This window comes from Pistacia vera, unplaced genomic scaffold, assembly GCF_008641045.1.
Source record: "Pistacia vera cultivar Batoury unplaced genomic scaffold, PisVer_v2 Contig254, whole genome shotgun sequence".
Lineage (NCBI taxonomy): Eukaryota > Viridiplantae > Streptophyta > Magnoliopsida > Sapindales > Anacardiaceae > Pistacia > Pistacia vera.
Window position 1 is genome coordinate 140,642 of NW_022196062.1, and position 16,270 is coordinate 156,911.

At 36.1% G+C, this 16,270-nt stretch overlaps 1 protein-coding gene across 1 annotated transcript; it reads left to right on the forward strand.

Annotated features, from left to right (window-relative positions):
• Positions 1-9,341: 9,341 nt before the first annotated feature.
• LOC116132502 (wall-associated receptor kinase-like 20) lies at positions 9,342-11,748 on the forward strand. The gene is made up of 3 exons (XM_031418168.1): positions 9,342-10,162; positions 10,256-10,315; positions 10,550-11,748. Exons 1-3 carry the CDS (start codon positions 9,385-9,387, stop codon positions 11,614-11,616), a joined length of 1,905 nt encoding a protein of 634 aa, XP_031274028.1. The 5' UTR covers positions 9,342-9,384; the 3' UTR covers positions 11,617-11,748.
• The last annotated feature ends 4,522 nt before the right edge of the window (positions 11,749-16,270 follow it).

Consider the following 16,270-nt stretch of genomic DNA (forward strand, 5'->3'; position numbering starts at 1 on the left):
TGACCTCATCAATCATCGGCAATTGAGCGATTAGGGTTTGCACAATCACCCCTCCTAAGTCAAATTTCAATAAATCATAACTATCAAAATCTAATCTTCTATCACTAAAAGACTCATCGACCTTCTCTATTCAAAAGCTCCTTGAACTGAATTTATTCTTTGTTCACTGCTAAAATATAAATTTAGATAATAAAATAGTATTTTAAAACAAAAGTGGTTAACTCCTATAAATAAATAAATAGAGAAAATTAGCATATTGGACTCTAAAAACTGCCTCCTGACAGTAATGGCCCACAAGCCCATCTGAGTAACCGAAATGTCCATACACACTTCAATGGTCAATGCCTGAAATTGAGTCAAGAAAAATTGGGTCAAATAAGCAATTCCCAAAACAGTAATGCTACGAAGACCAACGTTTTGCACCGTAATATTAAATTGAACGACGTCTCACCTAAGTTAAACGAGCCATGTAACATGTTAAAAAATATTTTACGAATGAATGGTTGATGGAGGACCGTCTATTTTTATTGGACGATCATTCATTTAAAATAAACTCCTGTCCATGCGAAAATGAAAATGAATGCATGTCTATATATTATGGACTGGCGTCTCTACTTAATGGATGAACACCCTATTAATTAGAGATAATCCATATTTTATGGACGGCCGTGCATTACAAATGGACGAATTCTTAATCTTTCCTTACTGCTTCACAATTTTTTATTTACTCTTAAAGAAGTGTAGTTTGGATAATATGTTTAACTATGGTTCAACCCTTATCATCCACCATTTTTGAAAGTTGTCAAGCATGTCAGGAAGACTATATTAGATTGAATTAAGTAACAACATACATGCACTTTTCTCATCTCAGGGTCTGTAGCCCCTACGACCTTCACTAACTACTTTCCTCCTCTTGAAGGTGTTTACGGCAGATTTGTCTTTGGCGCCGAAGCTATATCATCAGTGGGTGGTTTTCTGATTTTTAGAGATGAGTTATCCTTGTCATGTTTTTGTTCTTTTCCGTAGGGATACATAAGAAAGGTAATATAGAAAATTCTTTTGGAACGGAACTTTTGAAGGAATAATACGGAAATGGACGGGTGTCCATCTAAGAGAGGACGCCTGTCCATTACTTTTGTTTTTAATTTTTTTTTTATTTAAACAATGGACGGGTATTCATCTAATAGGGACGCCCATTCATTGAATATGGATGCATGTCCATAATATATGGATGGACGTCATGATTTTTGTTTTAATTTTTTTTATTTTAAACAATGAACGAACGTCTTTGTCTATAGTAAATGGACGAGAGTCCATTTAAAATGAACAATCGTCCAATAATTACGAACGTCCGTCCATATTTGATAGACGATCGTTCATTCACGAAATATCTGTTAATATGCTACATGACTGCGTTTACTCAATTAACATGTTATTCGATGCAAAATTTCAGTACAGGTCTATGGTATCCCTAGCATTATTGTTCCCAAAAAGAAACTCGAAGTGTGCTTGAAGGCAAGCCACTCATTTTTTAAGTGCTGTATGGGGTACGGATCCGCAAAGCCACTCGTTAGGCCTATGCCTATGCCTTCAAAGAAACCCTCACATTTGGGCCCATAAACCTTAAAACATACTCAATTCAGTGTACCAGAGCAGGGCCCAGTAATAATATTAGGTCTCTTCATTTAATCATAATATGGGGTCACTTGATCATGATAAGCGAATTGAATGGTGATGAGGCCACTGTCGACGATTGATCGTATGAAAAACGGGGCCTTGGTTTAGTGGTTAATCGCAAAGTGGGTACTGTTTTGGATTAGAGATCATGTGGGTCATAGATGATCGAGTGGTGTGTGGATCTCTGTAGCAAGAGATCATGTGGTGAAGAAAGTAGGCCCAATATGATTAAATCTAAATACGGGAAGATTATAATGTACAATACTAAATTATACAATATTGATTCATTTTGAGACTTCTATATGATTAGTTTCTTTATGTTATTTTCGGATATGGAATAATGGGGGGCATGCGAAAGTAACAAGTTATGCAATAAATGAGAAGGTACACCAACCAATCTTTGTGACACTTCCATTGATTTGATTATGAATGAGGTCACAAATGTACGAGTCACTGCTGCAAGAAAGCAATATTACGCAACAGCGAAAGCATTCACTTTCCTTGAGTGTACGTGAGACTAGCTGGGAAATTTAAAGTAAGGACACCAGCGGTCCATCGAAAAGGACTTATCGGGACATGGCCGAGAGTGGAAGAGTTTTACGGCTCCTTTCTGAATTGGAATTTGTGCCGACATGGTGAATTTTATGGGTTTAAAAGAGTACTCGCTTGTTTGTTAATGGGGTGTTTGGTTAGAGGTAATGAAAGATTACTGGAGTTATGTTATCTTATATTATTTGATTATCATGTTTGGTTGTCAAGTAATATAAGATTCTGGTAATCTTGTATTACCGATAGTTATTACTGTTGGCAATATTGAAGGTAATATGATTTGTGATAAAAGCTGTTGTTATGGTATTTCAAAATACCAAAATTTAATTGCTTTTGGACTGTTATGTGTTAAAAGCAATTGAAATTTTAATTGCTTTTGGACTGTTATGTGTTAAAAGCAATTGAAATTTTAATTGCTTTTGGACTGTTATGTGTTAAAAGCAATTGAATATTGCTTTTTGGACTGTTATGTATTAAAAGCAATTGAATTGTTCCAAGTTATTGCAATTCAAATTATTCTTGGGCAATTATGGTTTTAAAAGCAATTGATTGACTTCGGTTACAGCTAGACCTGGCAAAATGGGTTTAGACCCGCGGGTTGGCCCGTACCCGGGTAAAAAACACAAGGTATGGGTCTAAAATATTATACCCAATTTTTTTGGACCCGTACCCGGCCCGACCCGTACAACTGACGGGTTATACGGGTGAACCCGCGGGCACCCGTTTTTCAAAGGAATCCCTAATTTTACTTTTTATCACGCGCATCTCTCATCTTTCACTCTCAGTCTCAGTTACTCTATGGCGGCCGCATCTCATCTCTCAACTCTCAGCAACTCAAGTATCCTTGTCGGCTCATCTCCTCTCTCTGACGCTGGTAAACAATTCGAGTGCTGCAAGGAATTAGCAGAAGCAGTGGGTGAAGATAAATGTTATTCTGGTTCATAACTTTAATTTTGTGTATTGGGTTCTTGAATTGATAAAGCGTATGGCAGTAGAGAACGTGGCTAGGGTTATTCTTGCCAGTTCTTTTTGATTGCTTTGCAGCAGGTGCAGAGAAGATAAGAGAGAGAGTGAAGGAATCGGTTTATCCAATACGTTTTATTGAAAGCTCTCTAAAACCCCAACTTTGATTTTTCTTTCTATCTATCATCTGATTCTGATCCAATATGTACTTTGGTTTGTCTCTTTCGTGTGTCCACTTACTTTGTTAAATTGATGGGCGAAAAGAAAACACATTGATAGCCTTCACCTAGCTGTCTATCATCTTCTGCATTTGCATTTGTTTCTATCCATCATTTTGATTCTTGAGCTGATCTTCACTATCATAAAAACCGCTGCTGAGAATGGTTACTGATGTGTGAATTGAAACGCGATACATTTATGAGTATTTGGTTTAGAGTATCATTTCAATTTCTTTTCTTTTATTGATAAATATATAAAAGTTTCAATCTCTGGTATGAAATTTTGATGAAGTTCGTTCTCTCTCTCTCTCTTTGGGTCCACAATGAGTAATTGATCTGTGCAACTTCTGAAAGCGCGCATCTGTGCAACTTATGTTAGGGGTGAAACTGTCAAAACCGAAAGCTGGAGAGAGAAAAAACGGTCCACCCGCGGGTCCACCCGTACCCGTATAGGGTAGGGCACGGGTCCAAAATATTGGACCCGTATAAATCCACCCGTATAAGACCCGTACCCGTTTTACCCGGCCCGTACCCGGCCCACCCACCCGTTTTGCCAGGTCTAGTTACAGCAAGAATGAGCTAAGGGAAAACAGGCAGATTTTCAAGTATAAAAAGTGGTGGTTTTCTCATTTGAAGAATACAATTTTTCACTTGAAAAATCCTTGTTTCCTTTGTGTTTTTTTAACTTTCCAGCTCTCCTTCACCACTATTACTTTTCCTTATATTGTTCTAAATTTCTATTAGAGTGTGCACTCTAAAAGGAGATTCGTCATTGTATCCTAGAGGTCAATCCGCTGTTGAGCCTTTTTGCACCACGAAGATTCTTCCAATAGGGGCGGAATTTTGATCTTAAGGACAGTGCTTTTGCACTCCTTGACGTTGCTGTCTTGCTATTGTGTTTGTTGCTGTTTCACTTCTGTATTGTTGCTATTTTGCTGTTGTCTCCTTGCTGTTCTTACTATTATTTTTCTGTTGTCCTCTTACTATTTTTCTGCTGTTCTTTTGCTGTTTTGCTGCTGTCTCTCTACTATTTTTACTGCGATTCTCTTGCTATTTTCCTGCTGTTCTTCTGCTATTTCATTACTGTTCTTTCACTAGTTTGATGCTGCTGTTTTGCTTCCAATTTTATTATTAAATTCCAAAATGATTACCTCCATTTTCTTAGGTATCGTAAGATTACCTTGGTAATTTTATTTTTGTTACAATTTTATCCTTTATTAATAAAAATTTTGGACAATAATGCCCCTATTTTAAAATAAATTTACATTAATATACTATTTTAATTTTACCCTTGTTTAATTAAGTTTTTGGACAATAATGCCCTTATATTTAAAACAAATTACAGGCCACCACCATCGATAGCGGGCCAACTACCACCTAAAAGTAGTCGGAGTCCCTAAAAATGACCAAGATTCGCTGGGAAGCTTTAGGAGGCTTTGATATGGTCGTTTCTGGCCATATTGATGGCCGAAAACGGCCATATTAGGCCAGATCTGGCCGGAAATGGCCAGATCTATTTTGGCCATTTTCGGTCAGATCTAGCCTGATATGGTTGTTTTCGACCATCAATATGGCTAGAAACGGCCATATCGAAGCGTCGTGGTCACAGTGAGCTACTCATAGCGACTTTCAGAGACTTCCAATGATGGTTTGCAATGGCTGTAAGGGGCGGCAGGGGTGGGGTGATTTTGTTATAAATTAAAGTTTTATATAAGCGGGGGTGTCTTAGCTAAATCTGAAATATTGGGAGTTAAAAAAATCATTCAAAAATTAATAATAAAAATAATATTATATTAATATTTAAAAAGAGAGTAATTTAGTAATTTAAATAACATACCCATCAATTTATTCCCCCAAACCAAACATATTAATATAACATACCCACCAACTAACCAAACACATTTTTCTAAAGATTTCCAGTAATATTTAAGATAATATAAGATTCCAGTAATCTAACATTCCTAGCAATCCAATATTACCTGAACCAAATGCACCCTTAAGTGTCATTTTAATACTCCGCGAATAGTGTTCGTTCAAATGTTCCATTGAAGAGGACATATTGCTTGATCAAACCTGTCAATTATATTCAGTAAGTGCTGCCACGTCGAGCTAATAATATTGCTAGAGTTTATACTCAAACAGTATCATAAAGAAGAAAATTCCTCATTGATATGCCATCCAGAACTTGGATACATAATTATATATAATACTTTCATTAATTACTACTATTTTTCCTTTTTATCGGGTGTCTGAATTAGCTTCCGTGTATCTCAACTAATCTCTTGAGACTTTGAAGTTAACGATCAGATAAGTTTTTATAAACTAACTTTATTAGCAGCCGAAGTGAATCGAATTCAAAACGTCTTTGTTTTTTCTTTTGGATGATGTTACTTTGTAGCCCTCTTTGTATGGGTATTTGTAAGGATAACATTTTTCACAAAAGAAATAAATAACACATAAATCGTAAATTTCCAATTTCACCCTTATTTAAGTGGTCTATCGGGTACAAATCCGTAAAACCACTTGTTAGGCCTATACCTTAGCCCTCACTCCTTAGGAACCGTCATATTTGGTTGGTTTCATAAACCTTGAAACAGAGTGAATTTCACTGTTACAAACTAATACGAGGTTGCTTCCTTCAAACCATAAAATGGGTTCACTTGGTCATAGTTTAGTAAGCAAATCGGGTGATGACGATGAGGCCCTGGTCGATGATTGATCGTACGAAAATGGGCCCTTGATTTAGTGGTTGATTTTCAGGTCGGTTACTGTTTTGAATTAGAGACCATATCCATATGGCCCAAATGATCGAGTGGTGGATGTTTTGTAATTCAAGAGTCCAACCGTGGGAACTTTAAAGCACTTGATAATTTTTTAATTTTGTTTTAAAAAGAATATTCTGGAAATGCACATAAGAAACTTCTCATACTTACTGTTCACACAAACAGCAAATGATCGAGAAGGTGCAACAACAAATTCTTGTGACATCTACCATCATGCGTATAGAGCCTCCATGCCTTGAGGTATATATGTTAAATGAGTTCACATATATAAAAGTCACTGCTGCCAGAAAGCAACTATTTTCACAGCAAAGAAAGCACCAACCTCCATTAAACTGTGATGGAAAGCAAGAAAAACAGTGGTACAAGTAGCTTCAAAATGCCTCTTCATTACCCTAGGTACACCAAGAAGGACTACCAGGACATGCCCGAGTGGAAGCTTGACAGGATCCTTTCTGAATATGGGTTGTCTACACATGGAGATTTGGCTTACAAGAGACAGTTTGCAATGGGTGCATTTCTCTGGCCCGAAACTTTTCGTCAGGATCCAAACTACAAGACTCTTCTTAAGTCTTGACTAGTTCCATACAAGTATCAATTTTTACTTACATATGCAGGCTGCGATAGTCTCTTTATCGAGCTCTAAGAGTAGAAGTTATGGTAGTTAAAAAAACATTATGGGTTATGTCATTTGCAGTGCAGTTGATCAGTTTGATACAACTAGTCGTTTAGGTAAAGTTATGGTGGGATTGTTGTATATCTGAGCACTAATTAAGTAAACTGAGTCTATTACGGTTTGTTATATTCATTGATTTCTTGAGTTTGAATCTTAGAGTTATCTATCACAATTTTAATTTATTGTTTACCTGGAATATTAGGTTTGTATGGTATTTAATGAATCTTATGAATTAATTGAGATACGTATAAACTGATCTGAACACTTCCAACGGCATCCAATTTACTTTGGAAATAGAACCATACTATACTTACTCACCATCTTACTAACCATCTTACTATACGCATAGTACGGGTACCATGTAAAATTTTAACAAAGGTTGTAAGGAAGTTAATACAAGTCGTGAGTAAGCATAGTGTTTTTCTTCGAAATATAACGTATGACATAAGCGGCGCAAAAAAGTCAATCAAATATTTAAAAATACATTTTCATAGTACAGGTACCATACGTATAGTACCCGTACTATGCCGAGTTATGAAAAACATAGTTTTATTATACAACCATACTATACTTACTCAGCATCTTACTATCCTTTGTAAATATAAGGCATAGTACTGGTACTATACGCATAGTACAGGTAACAAGTCGTGAGTAAGCATAGTATTTTTCTTTATTGTATGAAGGGTACCATATGTTAGGGCTGTGCAAATCCGGATATCCGATCCTAATAGGGCATTTTTTGATCCGATCTGAATTTTCGGATCAAGTTATTTGTTGATCCGAATCCGATCCGAATTATGTGGATATCCGGATATCCGATTATTCGGATCGGATAATCGGATATCCGAATTTTATCCGAATTTTAATATTTTCTTATTAAAATTTAAAACCAAATAATTCAATCCTTCATTTCATTGAACTATAAACTATAAAGATAGCAATTTAAAATTTTATCTGAAATTGTTCAATGAACTACAAACATAAACTATAAACTATAAGAATAATACTTTGGGTACTAATGGATAAGTACTAATATGTGTACTAACTAAAGCATAGTACCCGTACTATGCGCATAGTACAGGTACTATAATTTAGTTAGTACACATATTAGTACTCATCCATTAGTACCCATAGCATCACCCAAACTATAAAGTATAAGCAAGAGAAAATCCAGTTGTTTGAGTCCAATCACTCGAATTCAGTTGCTCAAGGGACCAGATGATTAAAAAAAAAAAAAAAAAATTGATAATATCTGAAGAGTTATTGAGAAAAGGGCATTTATAGTTTATGATGGGAGTTGTGAATATGTTTCATAAATTCATCAGCTGGGGTCAATGAATTATGGTTGAGATAACTTGATAAAAGTCTTTAACTCCAAAGTGGTCGTTGACCAGAGAATAGCAAACCCATAGTTGAATATTATTAATTCAAAGCTGACTTTAGTTCCTAATCATCTAGGGAAATAGGTACAATCCCTTTAATACGTATATTGTATACTTTGTAGTCAAAGTCTCCCCTCCATATTATGATCTGTCATTCCATGAATTGGCAGCCGTGGAATATCCTTTGGTTGTAATATATAAATCGAAATTTAGATATGTTATTATCTCAACCACTGTCAAGTGTCAACTTGAGATGAGGGGTTTCTTTATTTCATCAAATTAATATAATAATATTTGCATATTTCAACTTATTCAACACCATTTCGAGAGCAATTTGTTAATGAAAAGGCTCGCGAAGTCAAATCCCTCTGTAATTGTTGTCAAAAGTCGAAACCACGATCATCTTTTGGTTGCTGCATAATCACATTGCTTGTTTGAGAGAATCAAAGACATAAAAAGAAGAAAAAAATGAAAGAAAAAAGTAGCCGAAAATATGGAAATCCTCCTTAGTCAACTAATACACACAAAATCTTCATAGATAAACATCAACGCATTTAATTATAATGTTATCTGTGGGCTCAGTGCCTTTATACTTCCAAGTCTTCGGCTCTAAAATGGGGTAATATAATCTTTATACAAAACTTTAAAGTCATTGACAAAATTTGGAAGACTTTAGGCCCTCATTGCTAATTTTTTTATCTAATCAACGGCTCATGGAATCGTTTTATCACCTTTCGTAACAGCTGGTTTTTTACTAGAGAATTTATGTGAGACTTCCATTATAAAGCTCAAGATTATTACCAGAAACGACAATATTGATTTAATAATACGACAATCCAACTGTCCAAATCTTTGAATATCTCCCAAAAGTCAAAGAGTGATGCTATGGGTACTAATGGATGTGTACTAATCTGTGTACTAACTAAAGCATAGTACCTGTATTATGCGCATAGTACGGGTACTATGCTTTAGTTAGTACACAGATTAGTACCCATCCATTAGTACCCAAAGTATTGTTCAAAGTCAAACCCCCCTTAAACTTATTACCTGTATCACCAACTTTGACTAAACTCCGTCAATAAAACCACCACAAAACCCTCCTCATTTCCGCACACGACTTTTGTCTTTTCTCTCTCACGATGTCTTTACCAACCAAGCTCCTTCTCTTCACTGCGGCGCTGCTGTCATCAGCCGCCACCTCATTCTCCGCCACCCGCTGTCCCAACTGCGGCACCACCCGAGTTCCCTATCCACTCAGCACGGGCCCCGCATGCGGTGACCAGTCCTACAAAGTCCGCTGCGACTCTAACAACACTCTTCAGTTTGACACCCTAAATAATTCCTACCCGATCACCTCCATCAGCCCGTCAATCCAACGGCTGGTGATCAAACCCGCGAGTCTCTTACCCAACACGTGCCTCGCAACTGATCTTCCTCATCAAGGCATCCAACTCAACGCGAGCTTGCCCTTCAACATTACCAGTAGTAACACCATCATGTACTTGAACTGTTCCAACACTTTACTCGGCTCACCGTTGAACTGTTCTTCTGCCAGCTTGTGCCACGTGTATGTCAACGCCACGCGCGACGCTTCTGCGTGTGATGAGGCGTCGGCTTCGCTGTGTTGTACGTTTAGAGCCGGTGGGTCAACGACGTCATATATGATTAGACTGAGGGAGGCCGGGTGTAGGGCCTACACGAGTTTCGTGAACTTGGACTCCAATCAGCCCGTGAATCGGTGGTCCGAACCGGGTGTGGAGATCCAATGGGTTTCGCCGAGAGAGCCTATGTGTGGGTCCCAAGCTGACTGTGATGGGAACTCCACCTGTGGGGCTGATCCACGCGTCAGTGGGATCAGGAGATGCTTCTGTACGGCAGGGCTTACGTGGGATCCAATTCAAGGCATTTGTACTAAAAGTGAGTTTGTGAATTGTGATTATCTTTTAATCATATGGTTGTTTAAGAGATTGGTTGATTTTGATTGGCTAATTTTGCGTTTATTTTGTGCAGTTATTACGTGTCAAGATCCTAAAGGTTGTGGAGGAACAAGTAGAACTGCGCTCATAGCAGGTACATTACGTTATATATATATATTCTTGTGGCATTTATATAGTGATTTGGTCTAATAATTATCTAATCATGTACGATTTTTCTTTTATCTTTCTTTAATTTTCTTGGCTGATGAGCTTTGTTTCTCTCGGAGCAGTGAGAGATTTTAATAAATATTTTATATTTTAGGTTTTTTTTATCTTTTGTCAAAATGTAGCCAAATTTTATTCAAAATTCCGCTCTGATTATGTGCAGGTTTAACTTGTGGAATTGGTGTATCACTCATTGTTGCCGCCATAGCATTTTTACTGTACAAACGCCACAAACGGATCAAGGAAGCACAAGAACGCCTGGCCAGAGAGCGAGAAGAGATCCTTAACTCAGGCAGTGGAGGCAAAGCGGCAAAGATCTTCTCTGGCAAAGAAATAAAGAAAGCTACAAACAACTTCTCCAAAGACCGCGTCTTAGGAGCCGGCGGCTACGGTGAAGTCTATAAAGGCATTCTTAAAGATGGAACTGAAGTTGCTGTCAAATGCGCTAAGGTCGGAAACATTAAGGGCACTGATCAAGTCCTCAATGAGGTCAGAATTTTATGCCAGGTTAACCATAGAAGCCTTGTGGGATTGCTCGGTTGTTGCATTGAGCTAGAGCAGCCAATCATGGTTTACGAGTACGTTCCAAATGGAGCTCTTCTTGAGCATTTACAAGGCAAGATTAAACCTGGAGGCCATGGCCAACTTACTTGGATGCGGCGTCTGCAGATTGCTCATGACACTGCTGAGGGTCTTGCATACCTTCATTTTTCAGCAATTCCTCCAATCTATCACCGTGATGTGAAGTCTAGCAACATTCTTCTTGATGAGAAGTTGACTGCAAAGGTTGCGGATTTCGGGCTGTCGAGATTAGCTCACACTGATATGAGTCACATTTCTACATGTGCTCAAGGGACTCTTGGGTATCTTGACCCTGAGTATTACAAGAATTATCAGTTAACTGATAAGAGTGATGTTTATAGTTTTGGGGTTGTGTTATTAGAACTCCTGACGGCTCAAAAAGCTATAGATTTTACCAGGGCTGAAGATGAAGTGAACCTGGCAGTTTATGTGCAGAGAATGTTGGAGGAAGAGAAATTAATGGAGACAATTGATCCTGTGTTAAGAGAGAAAGCAAGCAATATAGAGTTGGAGACAATGAAGGCATTGGCATTCTTGGCAGTGGGTTGCTTGGAAGAACGAAGACAAAATAGGCCTTCCATGAAAGAAGTAGCTGAAGAAATTGAATACATTATCAACATTGCAACAGCAGAGACTACACAGAAATAGTTTTTTTTTTCAGGAATTCTAGAATTAATCTATGTTCATATTCATGTATGGAAACATGTATAGTGTTACAAATGCTTTGCATTAGTAAGACAATTCAATGGAAATAATGTCATCAAAATTCCATATTTTTAATTTTTTCAAATTGCGAAGCTTCTTTGAATAAGTGGAAAGTGGATTCTATACTGATTTTGTTACCTAACTCGAAAGTCAGAAGCCATCTTAATTTACGGAGTAATGCTATGCTTACTCGCCATCTTACTAACTATCTTACTATCCTTTGTAAATATAACACATAGTACGGGTATCATACGCATAATACGAATACTATGTATAATTTTAACAAAAATAGTAAGACGGTTAGTAAAATTCGTGAGTAAGCATACTATTTCTGTAATTTATAATTGGTCAATTGCAAAAGAAATGGGCACAAACAGAATATAGTTGACTTCTCATACATTCTAGCCCATCCAGAACAACTCTTTTCTCCTTTTTTAAGGCCTCATGGGCTTTTGCTTTTGATCATTGACACAAAGGCCCAAAACCAAACATAAACATGATTGATAGGGCAGTGACTTTTAAACCCCACTTATTTTTTCAGTTGCCCCCTTTAAAGGGTAAATTTATAATAAACCTAAAAAATGGCCCTTTGATTAATTCATACACCGTTCACTTTTTAAATACCTTTTTAGTACCCAAAGTACAATTTTATTAGTAATTTTTATTGTGAGGAAGGATAAAATAGTAAAAAATCCATTATCAGTGAGGGTAGAATGGTCAACAAACATTTGGCCGTTGGAGAAGAAGAAAAGAAAAAAAGGACAGTGCATGTTAACAAGAGATGGCCGACGATTTTTGCCATTTTTTAGCCAATCCCGGCTTTCAAAATCACTTCTAAGACCACTCATTGAATCCCCATCACCTCCTCTACAAAGTCCAAGCCTCCATTTGCCGTCATCACTCACCATTTCTTACCACCACCTCCATTCGCACGACTGACTCTTCAAGCTAGAATTCTAGTTGATTTCTTTGTCAGAAATTCCCCAGACACCACCATCACACTCCCCACAACCCACTTTACAAAACCCTTACCTTCATCACAGTCCCTTGCTCGTCATTCGGTGCACGACCTTTCAACTTCCAAGTCGATTTTTGGTCGTTTCCGATGTCAGAAATCATCCGTGCCTCCGCCAATCGATTCTTTGGATCTTCCTCTCCAAAATCCCTAACAGTCCGAATCTCATTTGCTCACTAATCGTTGGCAATTGAAGCTTCCTCACGCTAGGGTTTTTCTTTGTTTAGTTTTTGTGTTTTGGGGGTTGAAAGACGATTGATGAATGTTTATTTATAGTATTTGTGATTTGTTTGTTGATTTTCTAGTTGCCAATACTCCTAACACTAGCGAAAATTGCTGGCAATGAAAGAGGCTAAGAAGAGAAGAAAAAAGAGGGGTTTTTTTTTTCTTTCGTAAATCACTGTATTTCCCACCCAAACCAGAGGAAAGCATAATATCTGTGTAATAAAAGGATATTTTAAAAGTTTGGGGGTGACAAAGTGTCAATGAGCCATTTTTTGGGTGGAAAAAAGTCATTGACTCTAAAATATGATAAAAAAAAAAGTGTACTTAGTTAAAAGGTGGGTGTACTTAGCAAAATTCTCATTTTTGTATTAAAAAAATTATTGTTTTTGTCTTTCACTTCAGTTCATTGAGATCTCTTATATCTAACAATTTTTATTTCCTTCTCATGATCAAATCTATTGTTTTTATCAATTTTCCTTGTAATGATCAGATATATTGTTTGAGATCATAGATCATATTCCAATTCATGTTCTTATCTCAAAGCTTATTATAATAACATCCTCCACTTTTACGCTTCTTACAAATAACTTTTTTTATTTTTGTAATTATCGATATAATCAAACTTTTATTTTTCAACTTTCAATAAGTTTTTGACATTTTTTGTAATTATGTTTCCCTAATCAATAAGTTTAACATATTTCCAACTTTCAATATCCAATGGTTAACTTTTTTTTCCCCCCCTTCTAGATATTAGGCCATCAACATCCCCACAATAAATATTTGACTAATTAAAATCTCATCTTTCTCAAGGACCCATTTATCTATCCTTATTCAAAGATGGAAAATCAGGCCTAAAATACTTGCTCTTCAAGCTTGTAACAATAACATCCCATCTCTTATTATATTATTATTCACTCCAATTGGTCCATTTTTTTTTTCTTGATTTTATCACCCCACCTTCATTCATGCTATGTATCTAATAATCAAGGACTAGGGTTTTATTTTATTTATTTTTTTCCTTTTTCATAAGGGTATTTCTTGGTCGAGAGTTGGAGAAATCATCAATGGCATGAATTAGTATGAGCTGGCTTTGGCTGTTGTAGTAAGGTTTTAGAAAGGATTTATTTATTTTATAGATTTGCTAGGTGTATAAGGAAAGGAGATTGATTGGATACTTGTAAATAACAAAAGTCTCACATGGGTAATGCGTTGGCACCATAAAATATGCTCAAGTATTTTCATGGAGAAAGGAGATCTCTAACTCTTACTTATTGAAGAAGAAAGTCATTGAAAGTGAAATGGCTACCTTACCCTTTTTGTTGAGTGGTCTTGAGAACAAAGTATCACCTTATTATTACTATTAAACTAAACTAAGGCATTATAATTTTACTTTCACCAAAAATAGAACAAGACCAATCATACTATTTGTCCTTCAAATTATTTTATAATAAATATTGGGTAGCCTGATAGTAAAAGAGCAAAAGAAAATCTAACATGATCTCTCATATTCGAGTCCTCTGGATGGTAAAAGAGCAAAAAAAAAAAAAAAATTTAACATTGTCTCTCGGGTTAAAGGTATTCACTCGAATTCTTACTCAATCAGTAGTTCAAGGTTTTGTGGGATTAGATAAGGTACACATAAGCTGACCTGAACATCTTAGGTCATCCGAATTAGTTGAGATACATACAAACTGATATATATATATAAATTCAATTTTATCTATACTTGTTTTCTGCTTCACCAAAATCCATGCTTTTTGTTCTTCAAGCTTCCTAATTCATAGTCAAAACTATACAATAATGGAAACCGAGAAGATTCTAACATGTTACTCCATATGGTTTCTAAAAATTTAGGCCGCCCAATTACTTAGTTAGGCTATTTGCAATAAAGCATTGATTTAGATTGCAAAAGAACTATTTTTATATTTTTTTTTTTGGGTTGCTCCGGCGGACGTCTAGGTTTTTTCAAGTCAAAATTAGACAAGCTTTGACAATAATCAAGTTGAGGGCCTTTTTATTTTTATTTTTTTTTAATTGTAAGTTGCATCAACGAACATGAATGAATGAGTCTTCAATTCTTCATTAATTAATAATTACCATTAAAATAGCTTTATTTATTTCTCTTTAATTTATTGACACCATCCTTGAAATGATTCTGTCAAAAATTTAATTCAATTCAACTTCATTCACATATCATATCTTATATTAAATCAATTAATCAATGTGCTAAACGTGACCTTTAAATACAACAATATAATGTAAGCATTTGAATTGAATTTAGAGGATTAAATCTGAAAGAATCTAAAAATGGTATATACTATATAGTCGGCTGGAAGGCTACAATAGTCCAATTTTTATTAAAAAAAAAAAATTAATAATTGGTCCACCAAGATTGAGCGTGTGAAATAGCATCAATCTTTGCTGTGTTTCTAGATGAAATTTTCATTTCTCATATACTTTTTTATTCTTTCAATTAAATATTTGTTTATAAAATTGAATAAGACACATGCATCATTCTCTACAAGAAACACTTTATTTTAATTAAAAAAATGTTTAGGTAACCGAGGATCAATTGGTCAAATCATTATTTAAAAGATTTTCTTGTTTAATTGAACAATGATGTATTATTGTCATTAATGCTGAGGTAAACATAAATACGTTACATTTAACAAGAGCGTTTTGTCGAAATAACAATTTGCACCCCTGATCTCATAAGTTTGACATTCTCACCCTTAAATCAACATTATTAGCGATTTTTAGCCACCAAATTAATAAATTACCTTTTTAACCCTCAAATTAATAGACGACACATTTTAGCAGGATGCGGCGCACATTAGCAAACGTCGTCACCTATTTTTTACGTTGTTTTTTGACAATAGCAGCTTTCTTCACTACCACCATTCTCTTCATCGTGCCTCACACACCAAAACCTCTCTTACCCCACTCCAGCCGACAATGTCAATCATCGGTTTTCTATCGATTTGTGGCTTGCAAAACCATCCCTCCATTTCTGACCAAACCCGACCACCAAAATCTAATCTCTCACCACCCATAGATTCACCTATCTCTCCTCTTTAAAAGCCTTAACATTCTTGACCGAGTTAATTTCCTAATCGCCAACGACCTCTTCTAGGGCTTCTTACACGATTTTGTGAGTTTGAGTTGAAATTCGAGTCTTTTTTTTTTTTTTTTTTAGTTGATTGGGTGAATTGTTAGTTTTTTTGGAGTGATTGATTGTTTGGGAGTGTTTATGTGTTGTTTGGGTGTCTTTTCGGGCCGATTTTCCTATTATCAATGACTTACCACTTTCCTTCTCATTTGTGCACACTAGGTGTTTGTGAAATTGCCCCAGCCAGC

What these genes read in the sequence shown, in the direction of transcription:
- LOC116132502 (XM_031418168.1), top strand. Translation starts at nt 9,385, where the DNA reads ATGTCTTTACCAACCAAGCTCCTTCTCTTCACTGCGGCGCTGCTGTCA. An exon ending in TCAAGGCATTTGTACTAAAA is followed by an intron (nt 10,163 to 10,255) that starts GTGAGTTTGTGA and finishes TATTTTGTGCAG; the next exon opens with TTATTACGTGTCAAGATCCT. An exon ending in TAGAACTGCGCTCATAGCAG is followed by an intron (nt 10,316 to 10,549) that starts GTACATTACGTT and finishes GATTATGTGCAG; the next exon opens with GTTTAACTTGTGGAATTGGT.